The 21,360-nt window shown below is 48.2% G+C and overlaps 1 protein-coding gene across 1 annotated transcript in view; it reads left to right on the top strand.

The window, feature by feature from the left end:
- The first annotated feature begins 375 nt into the window (after positions 1–375).
- Positions 376–21,360, top strand: part of Abca4 (ATP binding cassette subfamily A member 4) — a 129,250-nt gene continuing 108,265 nt past the window's right edge. The window contains exons 1-10 of the mRNA XM_048456647.3: positions 376–414; positions 3,990–4,032; positions 4,229–4,309; positions 9,186–9,279; positions 10,115–10,220; positions 11,168–11,242; positions 11,408–11,530; positions 11,808–11,919; positions 14,039–14,099; positions 14,217–14,280. Of these exons, the coding sequence (XP_048312604.3) occupies positions 376–414; positions 3,990–4,032; positions 4,229–4,309; positions 9,186–9,279; positions 10,115–10,220; positions 11,168–11,242; positions 11,408–11,530; positions 11,808–11,919; positions 14,039–14,099; positions 14,217–14,280 (798 nt within the window). The remainder of the gene's footprint in view (positions 415–3,989; positions 4,033–4,228; positions 4,310–9,185; positions 9,280–10,114; positions 10,221–11,167; positions 11,243–11,407; positions 11,531–11,807; positions 11,920–14,038; positions 14,100–14,216; positions 14,281–21,360) is intronic.

Below are 21,360 nucleotides of genomic sequence, written 5' to 3'. Positions count from 1 at the left end.
AGAACATTGGAAACTGTCTGGGCCCTCTTATTAGTGGTTGGAAATACTTCAATCCACCCAGACGTTGTGTCCACTAAGACCAGAAGATATTTAGCTCTTCTAACCGTGGGCATATGAGTAAAATCCAGCTGCCAGTCAACTCCTGGAAGGGAGCTTCTGTCCCGGTGGGTGGGAAAAGGGAAGCTATGGTATTTGATCTTGGGATCTGACTTTTGACAGATTTTACAAGAGGCAGTGGTAGCTTTTAAGAACTCTAAGTCCTCAGGGGTGGGTTGCGGGTGAGCCTTGACAAAACGAAATAGAGCTTTGCTATTAGGATGAAAGAACTGATGTAGGTAGGACAGAATTTGCTGGGTGTCGGGGGTGTCTGCGAGAATGCGGGCTGTACTGTATGAACCCCCGGAGGTGATTGAGGTAGGGTTGGGCTCTGGAATGCTGCTGTTCTAGCTGCTTGGTCAGCCTGGTTATTTCTCTTGAAAATAATGGAACTGTTGGTCTGATGAGAGCGACAGTGAATGATGCCTATAGCTTTGGGGAGATGGGAGGCTTTTAATAGGTCCATAATGTAACCTGAGTTTGTTATGGAGCCTTCTTTTGTTGTAAGAAGCCCACGCTCCTTCCAGATAGCTGTGTGGGACAGGAAGATATGAAAGATACATTTGGAGTCTGTGTAAACATTTAAAGAGTGTCCCTTTGCTAACTGGAAGGCACGGGTAAGGGCTGTTAACTCAGCCTGCTGATTAGTGTTATGGGCTGGGAGTGTCTGTGCCTCCACCACCCCAGTATCTGATACTATGGCATAGCCCATCACATAAAGAGGAGCTGCCATCCGTGTACCAGGTATAAGTGGCCTGGGACAGTTTGCTGCCCTGTATATGTGAGGGGTGGGGCAGTAGATCCTCTAAGGTCTCTATGTAGGAGTGAGATGGGGAATAATTAATGTTAGGTTGAGGTAGGAGATTTGAGATATTAAAGGGTGGGCAGCCTTGGAAAGTGAGTGTGGCATCTTCTACTAGTGACACCTGGAAGGAAAGAACTCAGGAAGGGGGTAAGGTTTGTAAGCCTTTGTAAGTTAAGAGATGGGACAGGTTGTGGTGGCAGAAGACAGTGGTGGGTGACCCAAAGGTTAGTTTCTTTGACTCACGAATAAGAAGCTCAGCGGCCACTAAAGCACATATGCAGGATGCCCAGCCCTAAGTGGTGAGGTCCAGCTTTTTTGACAGGTATGCTACAGTTGCAAAGGAAGGTCCCAGCTAAAATCCTAGGAACCCAAGGGCATATCCCTCCTTCTCTGTTACATAGAGGGAGAAAGGACGAGTTAAATCTGGGAGATGAAGAGCTGGGACCTGGACAAGGGCTTGCTGGAGTTTCTGGAAGGGTTTAGTGTGGGATGGAGAAGGGGCTCATGCAGAGAGCCAAGAGCTGCCTCTTATAAGGGGCGGGCGAGGAGAGCAACCTCTGTTCGAATCTGAGTCACAGCACCAATGAAATTACCTGGGCATGAGTGCGAAGGAAACACGGAACACACAACAAACCCACTTAAGAGTTTATTAGAGGGGGTGTATACAAGCCTGGGAATTGGTATGCAAAGAGAGAGAAAGATGGCGCATCCAGCTTTTAAAAGCTGCCTAGCGTATGCACACAGGGAATTGGTGTGACCACGTTATACACAGATAACAGGCTCACGTATGTGCACAAGGGTTTAGTTGAGTCATATGTGGATAGAACCGTGCATGCACACGTGGGTCACGCAGGGCCCTTTAACATTCAGACATCTCTGTGCCTGACGGCCCCTCTGCATGTGCTTGCCTTTAGAACCTGGAAGTGCAGCCTCATTTGTGGATGAATAATTACAGTGAGGAAAGCTGAGATTAAATGATGGGGCCAAGAATTGAAGATGTCACCCCTTATTGAACTCAGGCAACCCTAACACACATGTGCACACACAAATAACATGCATTTAACACATGCACAGAGAAAAAAAGAAAGCTGGACCGCATGAAGAGGACAGTGAAGGAGACAGACTGTGACAGAGAAGATGGTTTGGGGTGGGTTTCTATGGGCAGAACAGGGCCTTTCTGGGTATCGGGAAGAAGCGGGACCAGTTGGTGGGGCATGTGGAGACCTGTGTGTGTGCCTCAGGCAGATTTTGCCAGAGAGAGATGAGCACGGACATGTGTCAGCTAAGAAGAAAGCTAACAGCGGGGAGAAGAGAGGAAAACTCTAAGGGTTTGTGGAGGCAGAAGGTGCCACGCTCCGGCTGAGAGAGCCGAGGGAAGGATGAGGAACTGCTAAGATGGTAACTGAGACCAGAGATCTATGGAGCTGAAATCAGGGCCTCTGAGACTCCTCAGGCCCAGACCCCTGAGGAAGGAACCCTGACTAACCTTATGGTTGAGGGACCATAGCTTCTTAGCTAACATATGAAGAAGCAGGGGATACCACAGAGATGGCTCAAAGGCCTAAGGGTGGCTCGGACAGTACACAGGGAGGCTGAAGGGAAAAGCCAAGCTCACCCGTGGGGACACCATTGTCCTACTTCTACTTGTCCTTGTCAAGGCTGGTGTCATTTCAAATTAGCCTTGAGGTTATTTGGGACCCCCAGGGACCAAGTGCTAACAGTAACCAAATGCTCATTTCCTTCCAGAAATGTCCCTTCCTGAATGAATGAGAATGCTGTCAAAATCTGAGCAAGACTCATTGTTAACTTCATGGTGTTCACTCATTCATTCAGTCAAGAAATAATAGTCCCCAGGCAGCATGCCAGGTGCTAAGTTCACAATGATAAATGGGACAATTCAATCTCTACTCTCAGGGTGCAAATACTCTACAGACTGCCAAGGAAATTCAATATGCCGCCACTGGCCACCCCATCTCCTCTCCACCCCTCCCCTCCCTAGCCCCATGACTGCTGGCCAGCAATGCTCCCATTGCTGTGGCAAGCCAACATGGTTTTCCAGAGACAGGCTTGGCTCCGGAAGGTTCACAGTCTCTACCCCTTCCCCTGGCATTCTAAATGCATTCCTGTTGGATGGGGATTTTCTTCTTCACTGTGTGCTCCCCAAGGGATGAAGCCATTCATGATGTGAACCCTGTCTCACTTTAGCCTGGGCCCTGCCTGTATTTGATATCACCTGCGTGGCCTGGAAACTGAACCTCGAGAGAGCCAATGTATTCAGAATGTCCAGGTAAGGTGAGTGCATTTTCCTAAGCCCCTGGTAGCTCCATGAAAGGGTCTGCGGCTCCTTTCAAGGCTTTTGGATCTTCTGGAAAGTTCCACCTCTAGACAATGCTGACTCTGCAGAAAGTGCAGCGTGGCAGACTGTGATGCGGCCGTTCCTCAGCTTTTACATTTTAGGGGTTTTCTATTGCAAGCAGATCACAAGTGAGAACAGACAGAGAGATACTAAGGTTCTCTATCCTCCTCTTTCACCCGTTCAAGATGCAGAGTAAGAATCCTCAGGTGCCCGCTCCCCTCCCTTCATTTCCCATCCTCTGGAAGCACCTGGCATAGTTCTAAATACATTTAACCCTCACAGGGGGGCAAGGACAGGAAGCTTCATTTGCTCCTGTGGCTACCAATGAGGTGACAGAAGGCTTAGGATGAGTTGAGTCTAGACCCGGAATTAAACCATGTGTGACTTTGGGATAACAGATATGGTCATTACGCTCCACTGCCCTGACTAGCAGACAAGGCACCGATGTCACCAAGAGAGAGTGACTGGGTAAGGTATCACCCACCGGGACGGTAGATGTAAACTCAGACGGATTCTACAGCCTGAATAGTCTGGCCTGCATGGAGGAAAACTGAACGCAGCCCTTGCCCTGATGGAATTTGGAGTCAGGCAGAAGGAGGCTGCCACACATGATTCCTGGGCAGAATGGAGACCCAATAGCGGAGTCAGAGGAAGCGTGAGGTGAGGGAAGGGGCCCAGGGACTCAGAGGAGATTTCTAGGGAGCTTAACCCTCACACCCCTGCCTCCTAAAGACACTGCCCAAGGTCACGCCTGCCCTTGAGGCTCGAGAGGGCGGTAAAGGACATTAGTGCAGCTTTTGCTTGGCCTTCAGTTGCAGCTCCTAGAACCCCTTGGTGTCCCCGGGGCCCCACTTCCAGGGAAAGGACAGGATGTTTGCTGAAGGCCTGAGGACTCATAAAAATAGGAGTTCACTTCCTAAACGCTAGAGGTATGCTTCTGGTGTGACCGTGACCGTTAACGCTGGGTGCAGCGTTAGAGGATGAGAACATGGGGTACGGGGACCCTAGGCACCAGCTCCGCGTCCGCCAGACTCAGGGTGGCCTTGAGCCAGGTTTGAGTCCTGTCTGGATGCTCAGCCCAGAAGGGAGGATCAGCGCCTCCCTGATCCTGAGGGAGGATTGCTCTCCAGCTCAGACTACCTCCCTTTTAAATTGAAAACAGAGAGGGAAGGGAGAAAACCTAACTGGCTGTTTTAAAACAACAAGCACAACTCTACCCTGGCCAGGAACCCTTCCTCCCCCACATAGGCTGAATGGTAAAGAGGGGGAGGGGAGAGGGAACAAGGAAATACCAGTATAGTTAAAAAAAATTCCATAGAGGGGGGTGGCTTCTGAGCTTAGACTAGGCTTAATTAAAGTTACAGACATGCTTAAGGCGGGGTGGGGTGGGGGCACAGGGGGCGGGCTCTGGAGACATGTTTTTATTATAATGTGGAATTTCTCCCTAGGGCATGCCTGTGTACACTTGAGTTTCGAGGGCCACAGTGCTCATCTGGGCTGACTGGACTGCTTCTGGGGGAGGGGAAGAGGCTGCTGGGAGGACTCACCTGCCTCTGCCAGGTGAAGAAAGAATGACAGGTGGTCTTTGTATAGAGAGCGGCCCTCAGGGGCTGCAGCCCCAGATCCCATACAGAGGGAAAACATTCATTTCCCCAGTACTTTTTAGAGATGACCAACTCTGCTGGGATGGGAGTTGTCAGCCTTGGCTGTGTCCTGGAGTTACCTAAAACAGTTGGGGGAGATTCTGACCTCTCTGTGGACATGGCCTGAGATGCCTATGTGCATCCATCCAGCTATGTAAGGACTGCTGATGGAGACAGGGCGTTGGAGGGCCCTGGGGTGCCCAAAGGAGGGTCCCGCTTCCCCCATAGAGGACTGTAAGTCCTGGCGCCTTCACAGAGCAGGCATGCCAAATACAGAATGGGGAAAGATTCTAAGGGAAACGGGAGAGGATAGAAGCAATCCAAAAGGGGTGCTGTCTGGAGAAAGGAAGGGAACCCTCAGGGGCAGGCCTGCAGGATAGTGTGGAATGGGGATGAATTAGAAGGACGGACAATAAGGCATGTGACAATGGCATAATAAAGCCCGTTATTTTGTATGCTAACTTAAAAAATTAGTACAAATAAAATCGAGCGGAGGAACTGGCTCCACAGTTAAAAGTACTTGTCACACGAGTGTGGGGACCAGAGTTCAGGGCCCCAGAACACACTGAAAACCAAGTGCAGTGGTAATTGTTGCCCATGATCTCTCTTGAGGGAGATGGAGACAGAGGTCCTTGGAGCAAGCCGGCCTGGTCACACTCACTGAAACCAGACACCCTGAGTCTGAAAGTGAGACCTTAGTCTCAGGAACTAAAATGGAGAACAATGGGAAGACACCCAATGTCAGCCTGGGGCTTAAACACACACACACACACACACACACACACACACACACACACACAGACAGAAATATGCTAACACAGACCTGCACACAAGTACTCATACACAGAAATATGCTAGCACACACCTGCACACACGTACTCATACACAGAAATATGCTAGCACACGCCTGCATACACACAGGAACATACAAACACATGCACTTACCACTCGCTCACACATATGCAAAAAGTAAAAATAAATGAATAAAAGATCCAAGTAAAATAGTACGGTACAGCAGTTACAAAATAAAAGCAAAACAAAACCCAAAACTGCTAAGTAGCATTTCCTAGACAGACCAAACGTACTAGTGTGAGGCTAGAAACCTCTTTTCTGAGACAAGAAGTCAAGATTGGCCCGTCCCCAATGACTATTGACCTTGCACACCCATGCCTGTCTTAAGTATGGAGGAAAGGACATACCCTATGCTTCCAAACTGAACTTATAAAGCACTGTTCTCAACCTTCCTAACGCTTCTACTTTTAATGCAGTTCCCCGTGTTGTGGTGACCTCCGACCATATGATTATTTCTTTGCTACTTCATCACTGTAATGTTGCTACTGTTTTGAATCATAATGTAAATATCTGATGTGCAGGAAATCTGATATATGACTCCCAAAGGGGTCGCCACCCACAGGTTGAGAGCCACCGCCGTAAAGGGAGGAGCCAAGAACGTGTGGGGAGGACTAAGATGCTGCCATTAATTTTCATTGTATTTCTTTAATCATCTATCTATGACGTGCTGTCACCCGCTGTGCACCTGTGGCCTCTGGGGCGACTCCATGACACAGTAATAAGTGGTCTATGTGCCAGGCTCTGCTTCCTGAGTTGGGCATGATAAATATATTTCATCATCGCAACGGCTTTGGGAAACAGGGCTTGATATCATTCCCCTTTTACAGCTGAGCCCCTGTGGTATGGAGAGGTTACAAGGGTTACCCCGTGTCATGAACCCCAGTCCTTGGTCCCAGAGTAGTCTGTTCTTAATTCTCACTATACTACAGGACAGAGAAACATCCCTGTTTCGTAGGGGAGAAAACTGAGACTTGGAAATTAAGCAAGCCGGCGAGTGGTTGAAACCCAAATCTTCACATTCCCTGAGTGGCGTTTAGCATCCCATATGACTCACAGGTTGACATGCTGCAAGAAGGCAGCGATTTCTTTGGTAGAGAGCCAACATGGCAATCAGCTGTCTCAGGAGTCAAGTGCGATGACTCCATACTGGTTGTCTCATTTCCTTGGTGAAGACACTGAGAGCAACTTCCGGCGTCATCACTTGCACCTGTCACTCCGCTATCTTGTCGAACCTGTTCCCCCACCATCCTTACAGGATGGTCCGGAATAGATGTGAGAGAGAAGCTGGTGTGCACGCCTTGGTGGGGTTCAGTGTATTAAGTCTTCCGACTGTTAATGACCTGAGCCCCTGTGTCAACTCCAGCTCCCCAGAGAGCCACCCGAGGCCCTTGATTAAGATTTACCCAGTCCACATGTGTCTGATGGGAACTTCTACGAACCCTGCCTTGTATGGGGTGCTGGATTCACAGTGGAGGCCAGGTGTACCCATGAGTGTTGCTCTAGGGACCAAGAGAGATAGTAAGAGTGCTGGGGGCTGGCAGGGTATGAGGCCAGGGGGACTCTGGATGCGCAAGCCCTGTGGACAATCACCAGCAAATCTAATTGCTAGCAAATATTCCTGGGGCGGTTTCCTTAAACCCCAGGTGGGAATTACCCAACCCAATACTGGTGTTTCACCACCTTGTAGGAAAAGATGTATCTAGGAAAACCCTGGAAACTGGACACATTCTGTCTTCTTGCTGTCTTTGTGTGTATGTTTCCTCTAACATGGCCTCCCTTGATAAGCGTCGAATAGAGTCTTTCTAGAAAGTTACCATATACCTGTCAACATTTTTGATTTCTTTTAATGTGTGGTCTATTTTCTATAACTAGTTTTCGATATATTAGGACTTGGCTGCCAGCCAACTTCTGGGTTTTGTTTGTTTTGTGTTTTGTTTTAAGCAGCACATGGTTTGTCCTAGGATGTCTCCTTCATGTCTAATCCCTAACTCACAATCCCCTCTCCCTCTCCTCCTCCCACTGTGCCCAGCGCTGGAATATGAAGTGCCTCTTCTTTTGGAGTCAGGAGAACTCTGACTCCCTTGATCAAGCCTCCCTTGATCTACCAGCTCTCTGTAATAGGTTGAGATCAGCCACCTCTTCTGGTTGTGGGGAGAGGGAAGAAACTGGTCTGCTTCCCCTAAACAACAGATCTTGTTGAAGGAAAAAAAATTGTTGACTAGCTGGATGTCTGTTGACTTTGCTTTGGGGCACCATATTACATAGTCATTTGATCACTAGGTCATTCATTAATTCAATGACCACCTTCAGGCAAGATCTACCACACACCAGAAGGCAAAACAATGGGAGGGGGAAGGAGGAGCATTGGCCCTGGAGGCAGAAGGCTGGATTTTGCTTCCTGTTGTGGTACTGTACAAATCACCTGCCTCTGTAGGTTTCTTCACTCATCCACAGAATGAGAAATTATGAGATCTTTCCAGACTGAAGCAGTAGCATTACACAGGAGTTTTATTAGAATCGTCATACACAGCCAGTTGGTGGTGGCGCACACCTTTAATCCCAGCACTTGGGAGGCAGAGGCAGGCAGATCTCTGGGTTTGAGGCCAGCCTTGTCTACAGAGTGAGTTCCAGGAAAGGCTCCAAAACTACACAGAGAAACTCTTGTCTCAATAAATAAATAAATAGGAATCCGCATTTCCGTATACAGTCATATGTGCCGAGCCCTGAGTTCCTTCGTCTTGGTCTTGTGTCTGTGCTACTTTAGGACTAGATGCAGATGGACACAGAATCCGGCTGCTACAATGAATCAGGCAAAAGGTGGTTGAAAGTTGAAATATATGTTTATCTATGCGTAGTGTAGTCTATTGCTCCTAGAGCCATAATAAACACAAGATTAAATCAAGAGCAAGGCCAACGGCTGGTTTTACAGCCGTCAGCTCCTGACAGTGAATCGTTTCTGAGACAGGGTAGTCTCAAAGTTGCTATGTAGGGGCTGGCCGTGAACCCATGCTTCAGCCTCTCAAGAGCTGCCATTACAGACACCACGTGGCATCACACTTTGCTTCCAATTTATGGTTTTTGTTATTTGGTTTTTATGAATAGACACTGTCTCTCAGTGAATGACTTGAACACAGTGAATACCTGTAACGGTCACATTGTCACCATCGAGCGTCATTGCTGAACACGTGTGCTCTGGCTTTAGGTGATGCGACATCGGCGCAGACACGGTGACGTTAAGACAGTGACAGGGAGTTTCCGGCTGCTGTGGGACACGTGATCCCTGGTGCCCAGAGTGTTACATGGCAAACGGTTGTACCACAGCCCAGTCCTGGCGCTTCTACTGTGCACCACGAAGGCCTCTCTCCTCGGGTGGTCTCATCTCCCCAAGTCTCTTAGCACCCTTGATCTTTCTCTGTTGATTCTCTTTTTCCAGATTCGCTTTGTGGTGGAACTCGTGTGGCCTCTGTCTTTGTTTCTGGTGCTAATCTGGCTGAGGAATGCCAACCCCCTCTACAGTCACCATCAATGTGAGTATGAGCCCAGAAACCCCCGCTGGCCTTCCCTTTAGGAAGCTCTTCTGGGTGTTGGGGATATCACATCTGTTGACATTTCAGAGGCTTTGGTATGTGAACCAGGTTTGTCCATGCTGAACAAATTCTAGTTTATTAAAACACACGCAATCTTGGTTGTCATGGTGTATTGAAAGAAGGTACTGTTTGCTTTTCATTTCTTTCATTCTGAGATTCTGGAACTCAAACATAGTCATGTGTATATATTATATATATATATATTTTGTATGTATTTTATGTATATTTTTTTATTATTTTATTGTTGTTTTTATAAACTTAGCTGTTATATTACAAATTTAGGTGTTTTTTTCCTTCTTGGTTTTTCATGACAGGGTTTCTCTGTGTATCCCTGGCTGTCCTGAAATTCACTCTTTAGACCAGGCTGGCCTCCAGCTCACAGAGATCTGTCTGCCTCTGCCTCCTGATTGCTGGGATTAAAGGTGTGTGCCACCACCGCCCAGTTTATTTTTTATCTTGACTGCTTTAGAGGATTTGTTTTACGTAGTACCAGGGGAGAAATAAGAAGGGACAATGCAGATCACACTTAATAAATATTACACCCTGGAGCTTCGAGGCATCTACAAGCCTTGTGTGGGGCCTGTATGTATGGCAGCTTTCTCAGAAGGTCCCCTGTGGGTTCTGGGCAGGATGGTGGTGTCTTTTCTTCTAGGCAGGTGACATGGACTCCCCAAGAATTATGAAAGCTGTCAAGCTCCCTGCTCTTGAGTTTCTAACTTCCATTGCTCTGCCAGCCTCCTGTCCAGCAAACCCTTGCTTCTTTCCATCCCCCCAGTAGTGCACAGCCTCCACGCCTGCGTGGAAAGAACCTCTGTGATCACCAGCCTCCCCGAGCCAACTCCGTACTTCTTATCTACCTCAGTTCCTCTCCACGTGGCCATGTAAGCCACTAGGACAGCGCTTCTCAACCTTCCTGATGCTGCAACCCTTTAATACAGCTCCTCAGGTTGTGGTGACCCCAACAGTAAAGTTATTTGGTTGCTGCTTCATAACTGTAATTTCACTACTGTTATGAAATGTAATGTAAATATCTGTGTTTTCCTATGAACTCAGGTGGCCCCTGTGAATGGGTTGTTCGACATCAAAGGGTTCACAACCTACAGGTAGAGAGCTGCTGCCCTGTAACCTTCATCCGTCTCTTTATGTACCTTGAACTCTGGGACACAGCACAGGGAGTAACCTGCATTAGACGCTCCCGCTTCATAAGCGAGGGAGAAGCAGAGTCCCAGAGTCTGTGCTCCTGGCCTGCTTGGCTTCTGTGACTCACTCCTTCTCGTTTTCATTTTCTGTCTTAAAGGCCATTTCCCCAACAAGGCGATGCCTTCGGCAGGAATGTTACCGTGGCTCCAGGGGATTTTCTGCAATATGAATAACCCTTGTTTTCAAAACCCCACCCCGGGAGAAACTCCTGGAATTGTGTCAAACTATAACAACTCCATGTAAGTGCTGAGACTTCCCACCTACAGGGAGGAACTTGCACCCCCTGCCCATCCTCCCCCTTCCCCCATGCAGCAGTGTGTGCTGCTCCCAAGGGCTGATGAGGAACTCTGAAAGAGTGTGGGGAGGGCAGCTTCCTACCTAATAGCCTATTAATGGCAAGGCACCTGGGGGGGGGGACCTTCAAACTTCAACCACATGGACATGATTTGTTCATCTGTATGTCCAAGAGGGGACCTAAAATCTAGTAGTAGGCCAGGCTGTGATGTGCCCACTACTTTGTGGTCACCTGTCTTCTTAGTTGGGACGACTAACTTCCTTCCAGTGAGAACAACTGGCTTCCTTCACCTCGGCCACAGGCTGCCCGTAGCCTTCTCTGTCTCCTCCACAGGCTTCTTTAGACAAGGCCTGGGAGAAATGCCAAGGAGCAGAGAAACGCAAGGAAACCCGAAGTCAAGTTTACAACGTGAGGTTTCCTTCTTAGAAGAAAATAATGAATTCCAAACCTTTAATGACTGAAACTGTCATTAGTGACCTGCAGCACAAGGATCTTGGGCTGTGGCTCCCACGGCGTGGTTTTTAACCCACAAAACTGAACACCCAATTGCCCATCTCCATTCTCCCTGTCCAGCCAGCCAGGATGGATACGCGCAGGGAGGGCCGTGTGGATAAAGTGTGGCGTCAGGTCCCACCCCTAAGAGTGGGTGGAGGAGGAAAACTCAGAGAACTGGGTGAAGGCGAGGAAGACTCACTGGTAATATCTTCCAACAGCCTCAGAATAACAGGCTCAGAGAAAATGGGGTTTAAGGTCGGCTTGCCCTGCTGCAATTCAAACATTGAGTAAAACACTCATCATTTTTGTCAGGGTTAAAATTATAACTAGCCATCAAATGGAGACCATGCTAACTAAGTCAAGAACACAATTTAAAAACAGCATAAAGCTGCTAACTGTATGGTTATGAAAATTTATAAGCTATTTCTTTATAAGGCGCTCTTTCAACAGCTTGGCAAGGGTGTATCGAGATTTCCAGGAGCTCCTCGTGGACACACCAGAGGTCCAGCAGCTTGGCCAGGTTTGGGCTGAGCTCCGCACTTTGTCCCAGTTCATGGACACTCTCCGCACTCATCCTGAGAGATTCGCAGGTAACCTGGGTGTCCATGTCCCCATTCTGTACTTGCCTCTAGAGTTAATCTGGCACACCAGAGGCTGAAGACCTAGTAAAGAGCCGGCGATTCCATAAAAAGATGCCAGAGGCGGGTAACCTCAGCACTCCTGTGGTGAGGCGGGAGGTAGAGGCAGGAGAATCCCCCAGAAGTTTGTAGGCCAGCTAGCCTGTCTCACACAGCAGTGAATGCAAAGAGGTTGTCCTTTGACCTCTACATGCATGCTGTGGCATGTGTGCACTTCCACTGATGCACACATGTACACACATAAAAGCTCACATGCATACACAGGCAAAGACTCCTCCTAACGTACATTTTCAGTCACGTTTAGCATCCAGAATGACACAGATGGGTCCGTGGAGAACAGGATGTAATGTGGAGAGATGGTGACTGAGGAGACGGTAAGGATGGAGGTCAGAGGCTACCGCTGGGGAAAGACGTGTGCTCCTAAGACAAAGGTGTGTGACTATAAAGATCACCATATGACAGCCATAGGAAAGGACTACCAAGGGATGCCAAGGGATCGAGAGGGACCGGAGAGGGCAGCTTGTATCCGAGTTACCAACAGTAAAGTTAAGATGGTGATGTGACCAGCCAGCCTGTGGGAACCTGTCCTCCCTGATCCTTGAGGCCAAAATACTGGATGTAAATAATGTTTACGCTAACCAGCTAAGCTTTCTGCTAGTTTTGTCCTTGGTTTTGCTATAGCCTGGTACATTAGCCTGAGGGATCTATTTTACTTTAAAATGGTAATTTCTCAACCTGCCTCAAAGAAGCTCAGGGGCCAAGGCCCATCTACACGGCCCCTCTATACTCAGCACATGGTTGGCACCTACTGTGAGGCATAGACACAGTGGCTGTCTGGTTCATCTGCTTGTTTAACCTTGGACGAAACACCTTCAGGGTTGGCAGGCCAGAATAGAGAGATGGATGAGTGTCTGCCCACAGGGTGCCTAGAGAACAAAAATAGGGTAGGCAATGCGGTCCCTCACCGTGTGGGGAAGCAGAGGGCGTTGAGAACGTGGGGAGTCAGGAAGGGGAAAGACTGGGAGCAGAGTCTGCCGCCCTCCCATGTAGGCACTTTCTGCCTTTGCTCCCTGGAGGGGCGAGAGCACAGAAGTACATCCAGACCGCCGGGTTAGGATTGCTTAGTTACATTCGAGCAGCTTCCAAACGGCAGAGCACACACTGCTGGGCGTCATTTCTACTGCCCAGATGACAGATGCTCCATTCTTTGCTCTGCTGGAGAAGTGCTGACACCAGTTAGCTCAAATGTGAAGGGTTAGAGACGGTAGAGACACAACGAGCGTTTTATTTATTTGCTTGTTTACTGGGACAGGTTCTTACTTAGCTTGGCCAGCCTAGAACTCACGGAGCTCAGACTTGTCTTGAAATTGTAACAATCTTTCTGCCCCAATCTCTGAAATACTGGGATTATAAGCATGAGCCATTATGATTGGTTCACTACTTGCCTTTTAAATAATAATAATAAAAAAAAACCAATGCGGGGGAGCTCGGCCAGCTGAGATGTTTTGGCCAAGGCTAAGCAAACAGATGCGCCAGACAGCCGCTGTCTTGATCTCAAGGCGACCTTCCTTCCTCCCCTTTATTCTGAAGGGTCTGCCATGAAGTGGCCTTTGCATTGGTAGGTCTGACCATGAGATTAAGTCTGGCTGCAGGGAGTGGAAGAGATTTATCCCAAGCAGAAATCTCTGTGGTGTCTAGGAGAACTGAAATCACGACTCTAAACCCAAAACAGGACTTGAGGGTGATCGAGGGCGCAGGTAGTTGTTTCTGCAGGCTCTCCATGTGTGGGGGAATCTCCTAAAGGAGGGCATGGCTAGGGCACAAGGGGTCAGGATAGCCTTCCAAGGCTCCCCGCAAGCTAGGGACAGAAACTGAGAAGGTCCAGAGCCCACGCCCAAGGAAATGACATGGCCTCTGGAGGAATGTTGGGCCAGGCACTAAAGTCTAGTCAAGATGTCAGGGAGAGGTTGCAGGGTGTTGATCAAGGCATGAAGTCTGGGGTCATTAGGAACTCATGCAGAATGGGGTGGACTGTTGCGGCTGCTGCAGCTTTTGCCTGTGGGGTTCCCAGGTACCTGGGAAAGTGTACCCGTGCTGACCCAGGCAGCAGCCCTCTTCTCTGCCGCAAACCTGTAGGGCTGCATTCTCTGCAGGGGAGGATTAATGGGGACACCCCAGTTGCAGACATACCCCCCATGTGCCCAGTCAGCTCTGTGGTCTCAATCATCTCTAAACCCCTCTTCCCACAGCTTCACCCGCAACTACCCTCTGCCCCCTACTCCTAGCCTCCAGTCTTCCCAGCAAAGAGAACAAGTAGAACCACATTTTAGAAGAAATGTAGTTTTCTTTCCCCAGACACCCTCAACCCCCACCCCACCCCACCCTGTTCACACGGGCCCCCGCTCAGGAATCTAATGGAGAGCCTGTCTGGTAGCACCTTGCTGCTCAGACCCTGGGCCCCATGCTCTGGAGGCAGGGTGACCCTCAGCCCCCACCTCAGGTGTGTGCTTTACCATGTCCCTGCCCTTCTTCTTCCACCCCACCCCTGCCTCAGCCAGGCCGCAGTCGGATGATACCCAGGCCAAATGACTCTCTGTCTTGCCCCTTCTCCTGAGGAATTCGTATGCAATATGAGCTCAGGATGTTAAAGAATAACTAAAAACTAAACAGTCAAATGGGGTTTCCCTCTTGGGACAGGAGCACAGGTATTTATTGCATATGTAGGGTCATTCAATAGACATTTATTGAAGCTTTGATACTATATCAGGCCTTCACACTGAGAGAGAGAGAGAGAGAGAGAGAGAGAGAGAGAGAGAGAGAGAGAGAACAGACAGAATGACCTTTGCAGTTTTACCTCTGTGTACCCAACATGGCTAGGTAGGACAAAGGATGCAAAAGGAGCAGGACCGTAGTCCTGAACCCTTAGACAACTGTGTTTGCATGTTTGTGTGTGTCCGTGGACCACTACAGTGAGAGCCCGTCGAGCTGTGTCTAGAGGCTGCTCTCTGTAATACAAGACAACAGTTGAGCTGTTTAGAAAATGACAGGATATGTGTGTTATCCAAAGGAAAGGAAGACAAAGATGAGATACAGCCCCTTCTCTCAGGCCCTGCTACTCCAGGGGGACCCTACATTCAGGTCTCCCCAAAGTCCTTGGACATGTCCTGTGCAAGGGAGAGTGCTGGTGGGTTCCCCACTGGCCCAGCTCTCAAAGGCACCCAACCTGACAGGAGCCTGCTGTATAGGAACATCAGGGCCAGCTGGCCCTGCCTTAGACACTGGCAGATCTGCGGGCTTGACCCCTGCCCTGCAATAGGAAACCATTGGCAACCCATGGATCTAGTCACCATTTACAGGAACCCATAGGAACATCACATCCTTGAAACAGCAGTGGGGAAAAGGCTGGGTGGGAGGTGGAGCTTGCTATGGAGCTGGAGTGTTAGAAGAACAGGCCCCTGGAGAAACACTCAGAGCTTAGCCAGGCCCCGGGCTCCTGAAGAACTCGGGTCGTCATGACATTACATATCCTGGGCTTGGCTTTCACGTTGAAATGACCGCTAGAACTGGTCCCTTTTATGGTCAGCATCTCAACTGTAGCAGCTTGAGGTTGATGCTGGCCCAGGAAGCGACAGAAGAGGTAGGTGCTGTGATGAACCCTCCAGGAGGGGTGGGGGTGACATTAATGCTGAAAGAATAAACCACGATTGAGCGCCCATATGGGGTTAAGAGCCTCAGAGACCTTCACCTCTTGTCACCCCTACAACATCTATGCACTGTGGTGACCGATGACCTGGAGAGGGGCTGATCACGTGCCCCAAGGACACCTTCACAGTAAGGAGTCCTTTATGCCTCTTTGAAAAAAGAATTTCTGCTTCCAAAAGCTTTTGAGTAGAGTTGGAGAGAATGGGACTAAGGCTAACCAGGATGAGCCTGGGCATCAGGCCCCAAACTCCCTTATACATGAAGTTCTTCTTGCCCTCACGCCGATGCCCGGAGCTTCGACCCTGGACTGAGTCGACAGAAACCACAGAAGGATCCTGTACCCATCATAACTGCACTGAGGACAGAGCACACATCTCCAATCCAAAAACCGCTTTTTCCTTTTCTTTAAAAAAATATTTTTGCATCGGGTGATGGTGGCACATGCCTTTAATCCCAGCACTTGGGAAGCAGAGGCAGGTGGATCTCTGTGAGTTCGAGATCAGCCTGGACTCCAAGAGCTAGTTCCAGAATAGGCTCCAAAGCAACAGAGAAACCCTGCCTCAAGGAAAAAAAAAGAAAAAGAAAAAGAAAAACCTTATTTTTGCTAGTGTATATTTGTTGGACAAAGTCTTAGATTTCATAAGGACATTTCTCTTCAGTTACATTGTGAATGTTAGCCACATTCATTTACTATACCCTCCTCTGGCCCTCTCCCCTCTTCCTTCTTCCCAACTAGTTCCCCTTCTGTTTTTATGTTCTCCCCCTCTCCCTCTCTCTATTACTTTGTGAGTTATGGCCATTTTCATGGTATTAATTCTGCCAGTCCAGGATCATAGGAGATCTTTCTATCTTCTAGTGTCTTCTTCAATTTATTACTTCCATATTTTAAAGTTTTTATTATGGAGGTATTTTGCCTTCTTCATTAAGTTTACTCTATGGTATTTTTGTTTGTTTGGTTGGTTGGTTGGTTGATTTGGTTTGGTTCTGATGCTACGGAGTGGAACTTATTTTTCTGATTTCTGTCCCAGCACATTTTTTTCCTGGATATAGAAAAGCCATTAATAACATAGCTTTTAGTTGATTTTTTTACACCTCCCCCCCCCCCCGCCAACTTTGCAGGAAGTTATCAGACCTGTGAGTTTTATGGTGGAGTACATAGGTAGGCCAGGGTTTCCAAACTTAGTACCACTGACATTTGTAGGGGCAGGACATTCTTTAAGGAGGAAGTCTTGTTCTGTACACTGTGAATGTTTAGCAATATCACTGGCCTCTCCCCAATAATGCTGCCCAAAGATGTCTCTAGATATTGGCAAATACTCAAGAGCCCAAATTCCCCTGCTGCAGTTCCTTACCCTTCACTCTCTTGATTTTTATTAATCTATTTATTTGTTTCGGAGACAGGGTTTCTCTGTAGCTTTGGAGCCTGTCCTGGAACTAGCTCTTGTAGCCCAGGCTGGCCTCGAACTCACAGAGATCCACCTGCCTCTGCCTCCTGAGTGTTGGGATTAAAGGAGTGAGCCACCACCATCCAGCCTTTACTCTCTTGAAAGTCACTGTCTCAGGCCAACTCTAAGAAGTGCCTGACACCCTGCTCACCCTGGGCTAACTTTCCCTCCTTCTGTGCCTCCCACTGTATTGAGCTCAGGTTCTTTAGCCATAGGTGGTGTGACTGTGTAGACGACAGATATTGGCAGCAGCCTCAGTCTCCAAGAGTTCCCCAGGAAGCCAAGAACACGGCCCCCTTCTAAGAGTCAAGCAGAAATATTTCGAATCGATGCTAGATGCTGTTCTTATTTTGACTCATCTCCCTTCAACCCCATTCTTTCTTCCATTCGTCTTCAGGAAGAGGATTACAAATCCGAGACATCCTAAAAGATGAGGATACATTGACACTATTTCTCACAAGAAACATTGGCCTGTCTGACTCAGTTGCCCATCTTTTGATCAACTCCCAAGTTCGTGTGGAACAGGTAGGTGAGGACCATTGGAGAGGAGGGGAGGCAGACTTCTTTTCCCTTCGGCTTCCATATTCAGACTCCATGACTCATGTTCCATATCACGGACAAACCTGGGGGTTATTGAGTCAAGGAGCATCTGATCACAGGACTCTGAAACAGCTCTGGTACCTCTGGTACTATCAGACTCCCCAGGTTTTTGAAACTTGAAGGAAGCAGAGAAATCACAAGGCTGAACCTACCCTGTAAAGGTAATCAAATTACTATGTTTTTACTAATCAAATCTTTAGGGACAGCGATAGATACTGCAGCAGTGTGGATCAGACAGGCAACGCCCCTGACTCAGGAGACTTACATCCCAGAGGAGGGTCGATGTAAACAGAAATGTCTGCTGTACTTCCTGGATGTCAGGAGTCCTTGTGTGAAGACAAAAATACCCTTACTCAGTAAAAAGCTGACTTACAAGCACTTGAGGGAAGGGCTCCAGCTAAGATAAAAACTCTAAGTGTGTGCAAGTGTGTGTGTGTGTGTGTGTGCGTGTGTGTGTGTGTGTGTGTGTGGCTAGAGAAATGGTCTAGTGAATAAGAACACACACTGCTTTTCAGAGGACCTGTGGTGGTTTGAATAAGAATGGCCTTCATAGACTCACGTGTTTGAATGCTTAGTCACCAGAATGTGGAACTGTTTGAAAGGATTAGAAGGATTAGGAGTGGTCTTGTTGGAATACATTTGGCCTTGTTGAAGGAAATGTATCACAATGGGTGAGTTTTCATGTTTCAAAAGCTCGTGCCAGGTCCAATCTCTGCCTGCCTGCCTGCCCACAGATCAGGATGTAGCTCTCAGCCCCTCCTCCAGTTCTGTGTGTGCCACCATCTTCCTGCCATGATGATAATGGACCAATCTCTGAAACTTTCAACAATCCCCCAATTAAATGCTTTCTTTTATAAAAGTTTCCTTGCTCATGATGTCTCTGCACAGCAATGGAACAGTGTCTAAAACAAGACCCAAGTGTGATTCCCAGCACCCATGTCAGTAGGTTCACAGCCTCCTGTGGATCCAATGCCTCTGGCCTCCTTGTGCGCCAGCACTGATGTGGACACATCTATTCACAGACAGATGCACACACCCGCCTATAATTAAAATACCTCTTAAAAGAAGATCTGGGTAAAGACAGTGGTACACGCCTTTAATCCCAGCACTCAGGAGGCAGATGTAGGCAGATCTCTGTGAGTTCTAGGCCAGTCTAGTCTACAAAAGAGTTCCGGGACAGCTGGAGCTGTTACGTACAGAAACTCTGTCTCAAGACACAAACCAAACCAAACCAAACCAACCAACCAACCAAACAAACAAAGAACTGGGTGACTAGATGTTGGCTCTCATAGTTGTCACATCTGTATTCCTGGGCCACTTGCTTACCAGGGCCAGACATGCCCACTCTAGATATTTCTGGCTCCTCCATAAATTTATTTCATTCGTGTTAATGATTCTCTATATTTACACAAACACATGGCTTTCGCATCTGTTGACTCCTTTGTCCCTCACAGTAACCCTGAAATGAAACACAAGGATGGGGGAAACTGAGGCATCTACCGATGGAGTTATTCTGTCCATTCTACAGTTCCAACTCCTCAGAGGCTAAGTGGAATTCAGGACTTGAGGGCCACTGGACCGGTTCTTGTCGTCCCGTGGTCATTAGCGTCAGTGACGCGGGAGTACCTGTTAGAAATGCAAGTTCTCAGCACCTGCCGGCTCAGCTGAGTCCTTAGTGTTAGCTATTGAGCTCAGCTGGCTGTGTTAGCAAGCTTTCTGGGAGACTGATGAGCTCGGGTATGAGCTCTTGTCCTGGCTAGATGTGACTCCAGGGGAGACCAAAACCTAAGCTGAGAATTTCAGAGCATGAGCCAGTCTTGAGAGGAAGGTCTGCACAGGGTGCTGTTGTCAGAGCCCAGATGAGAGAGGAGACCTCCTCCCCACCTGGTGGGGACAGCTACTGAAGGGTTTTTTAGATTGGTTCCCTGCATCACCAGGAAAGAGCCCATGCCTTCCTGCTTCCTAATGGTCCAGACCTTACAGTAATGCCTGGAAACGGACAAGCAAAGCGGAATCTGTTCCTGATGAGGCTCAGAGAAGCGGACCTGGCTGCCTGGCACCACCTGGCTTCTGTCTTCACCGCAGGGGAAGTGTCATCAGCACTGATGGCTCATTTTTCCCATTTGCTTTTTCCTCGGCTGATAAACCTCCAGTCCCAGCAATGCCTGTGACCATTTCCAGTTGGTAATAAAAGAGAGGCAGAGATAAGGGTTGGAATTTAGGGGAAATTTCCTCCCAGTTTGTACAGCCATGACCCTTGGAGTTCAAGTGGCTGCCCTTTGGGCACCAGGACAGAGGCTCTTCATGGACAAGGAGCCAGGGTCACCAGGCTCTAGGGGATGCTGCGCTGGAGTAACCAATGCTCTCAGATCAGCAATTTCCACAACCCCCCTCTCACAACAATGAGGCCAGTCACGGTCCCCCACCCAGCTCCCTTTCCATCTCCCAGGCCTCCTCACTTCTCAGCTGGTCAGAAATCCTCACACATAATGACTTTCACCCCATCTAGTTCTGTGTTTGACCTTTAGCCAATGTGACCATTAGCACTTGCAGCCACAATGCCAATATGCCTTTTTGGTGTCCTCCACAGAAACTACAATTGGTCATCCTTATTAATCAGAAATGCCTTGTTCTTCACAATCAGTGGGTTTTCCTTCTGGCCCTTTCTTCTTGGCATATGAGCGCAGCTCTGGAGGGTATTGCAACACCTTGTCCTGTAGGTAGAGTTTTCCTGTCCTTCTGTCACTCTCAAATAAATACACTGAGGCTTATGTTAATTATAAATGCTCAGCCGATAGCTCAGGCTTATTACTAACTAGCTCTTACATTTTCAGTTAACCCATATTCCTTATTTACACTCTGCCACATAGTGGTACCTTTATTAGCATGACACATTCATGCTCCTTCTGAGTCTGGCTGGCAACTCCAGACTCCACCCTTTTTCCTCCCAGCATTCTCTCTGTGTCAGGCTGTCTCACCCGTTCTCTTCCTGCCCAGCTATTGGCCAATCAGCTTCTTACTAACAATGAGAACAATACATATCTACAACATACAAAGATTGTTCCACAGCATTTCTTTCCATCTAAGGAAGTCATTGCATCATTCTGTCTCACTCCCATCTGCCTAGCCTTGAAAATTCCTACACATGCTTCAGGACTTAGTTCAGATGTTGTTTCCTCACTCCAGATGCTCACAAGTCTCATGTCTTTGTCCAATCCTCACTCTTCCTTATCACCAAAGACGTAATGAGTGTCAGTGAGTGTCTAAGAGTCAGATCTCCTCAAGGCTCAGTGACACACAGTAACATCAGAACCACTCTGAGCCTGTCTCCTCACTTATAAGTGTGAACTCAAAAATACCTACTACATATGGTGGTTATATATGGAGAGAGTGAAAAAAATTAATATACGTGAAGCATTTAGAATGTTGCCAGACCCAAAATAAATACTTAATAAGCACCCAGTACTTTGTTGTTGTTGGTTTTGTGACAAGCTGTCATAGACCCATGTTGATCTCAAGTTCACTGTTAGCTGAGGATGACCTTGAATGTCTGATCTTTCTGCCTCTACCTCCTGAGTGCTGGAATTATAGGCCAGACACGTACACCATGCCCTGTAAATTCTAGAAACTTTCACTGGCTATCTGC

Source organism: Myodes glareolus, chromosome 17 (assembly GCF_982192425.1).
Source record: "Myodes glareolus chromosome 17, mMyoGla1.1, whole genome shotgun sequence".
In the NCBI taxonomy this organism is placed as follows: Eukaryota; Metazoa; Chordata; class Mammalia; order Rodentia; family Cricetidae; genus Myodes; species Myodes glareolus.
The sequence above is the reverse complement of the archived record's forward strand: the minus strand, read 5'-3'. Positions and strand labels throughout refer to the sequence as shown.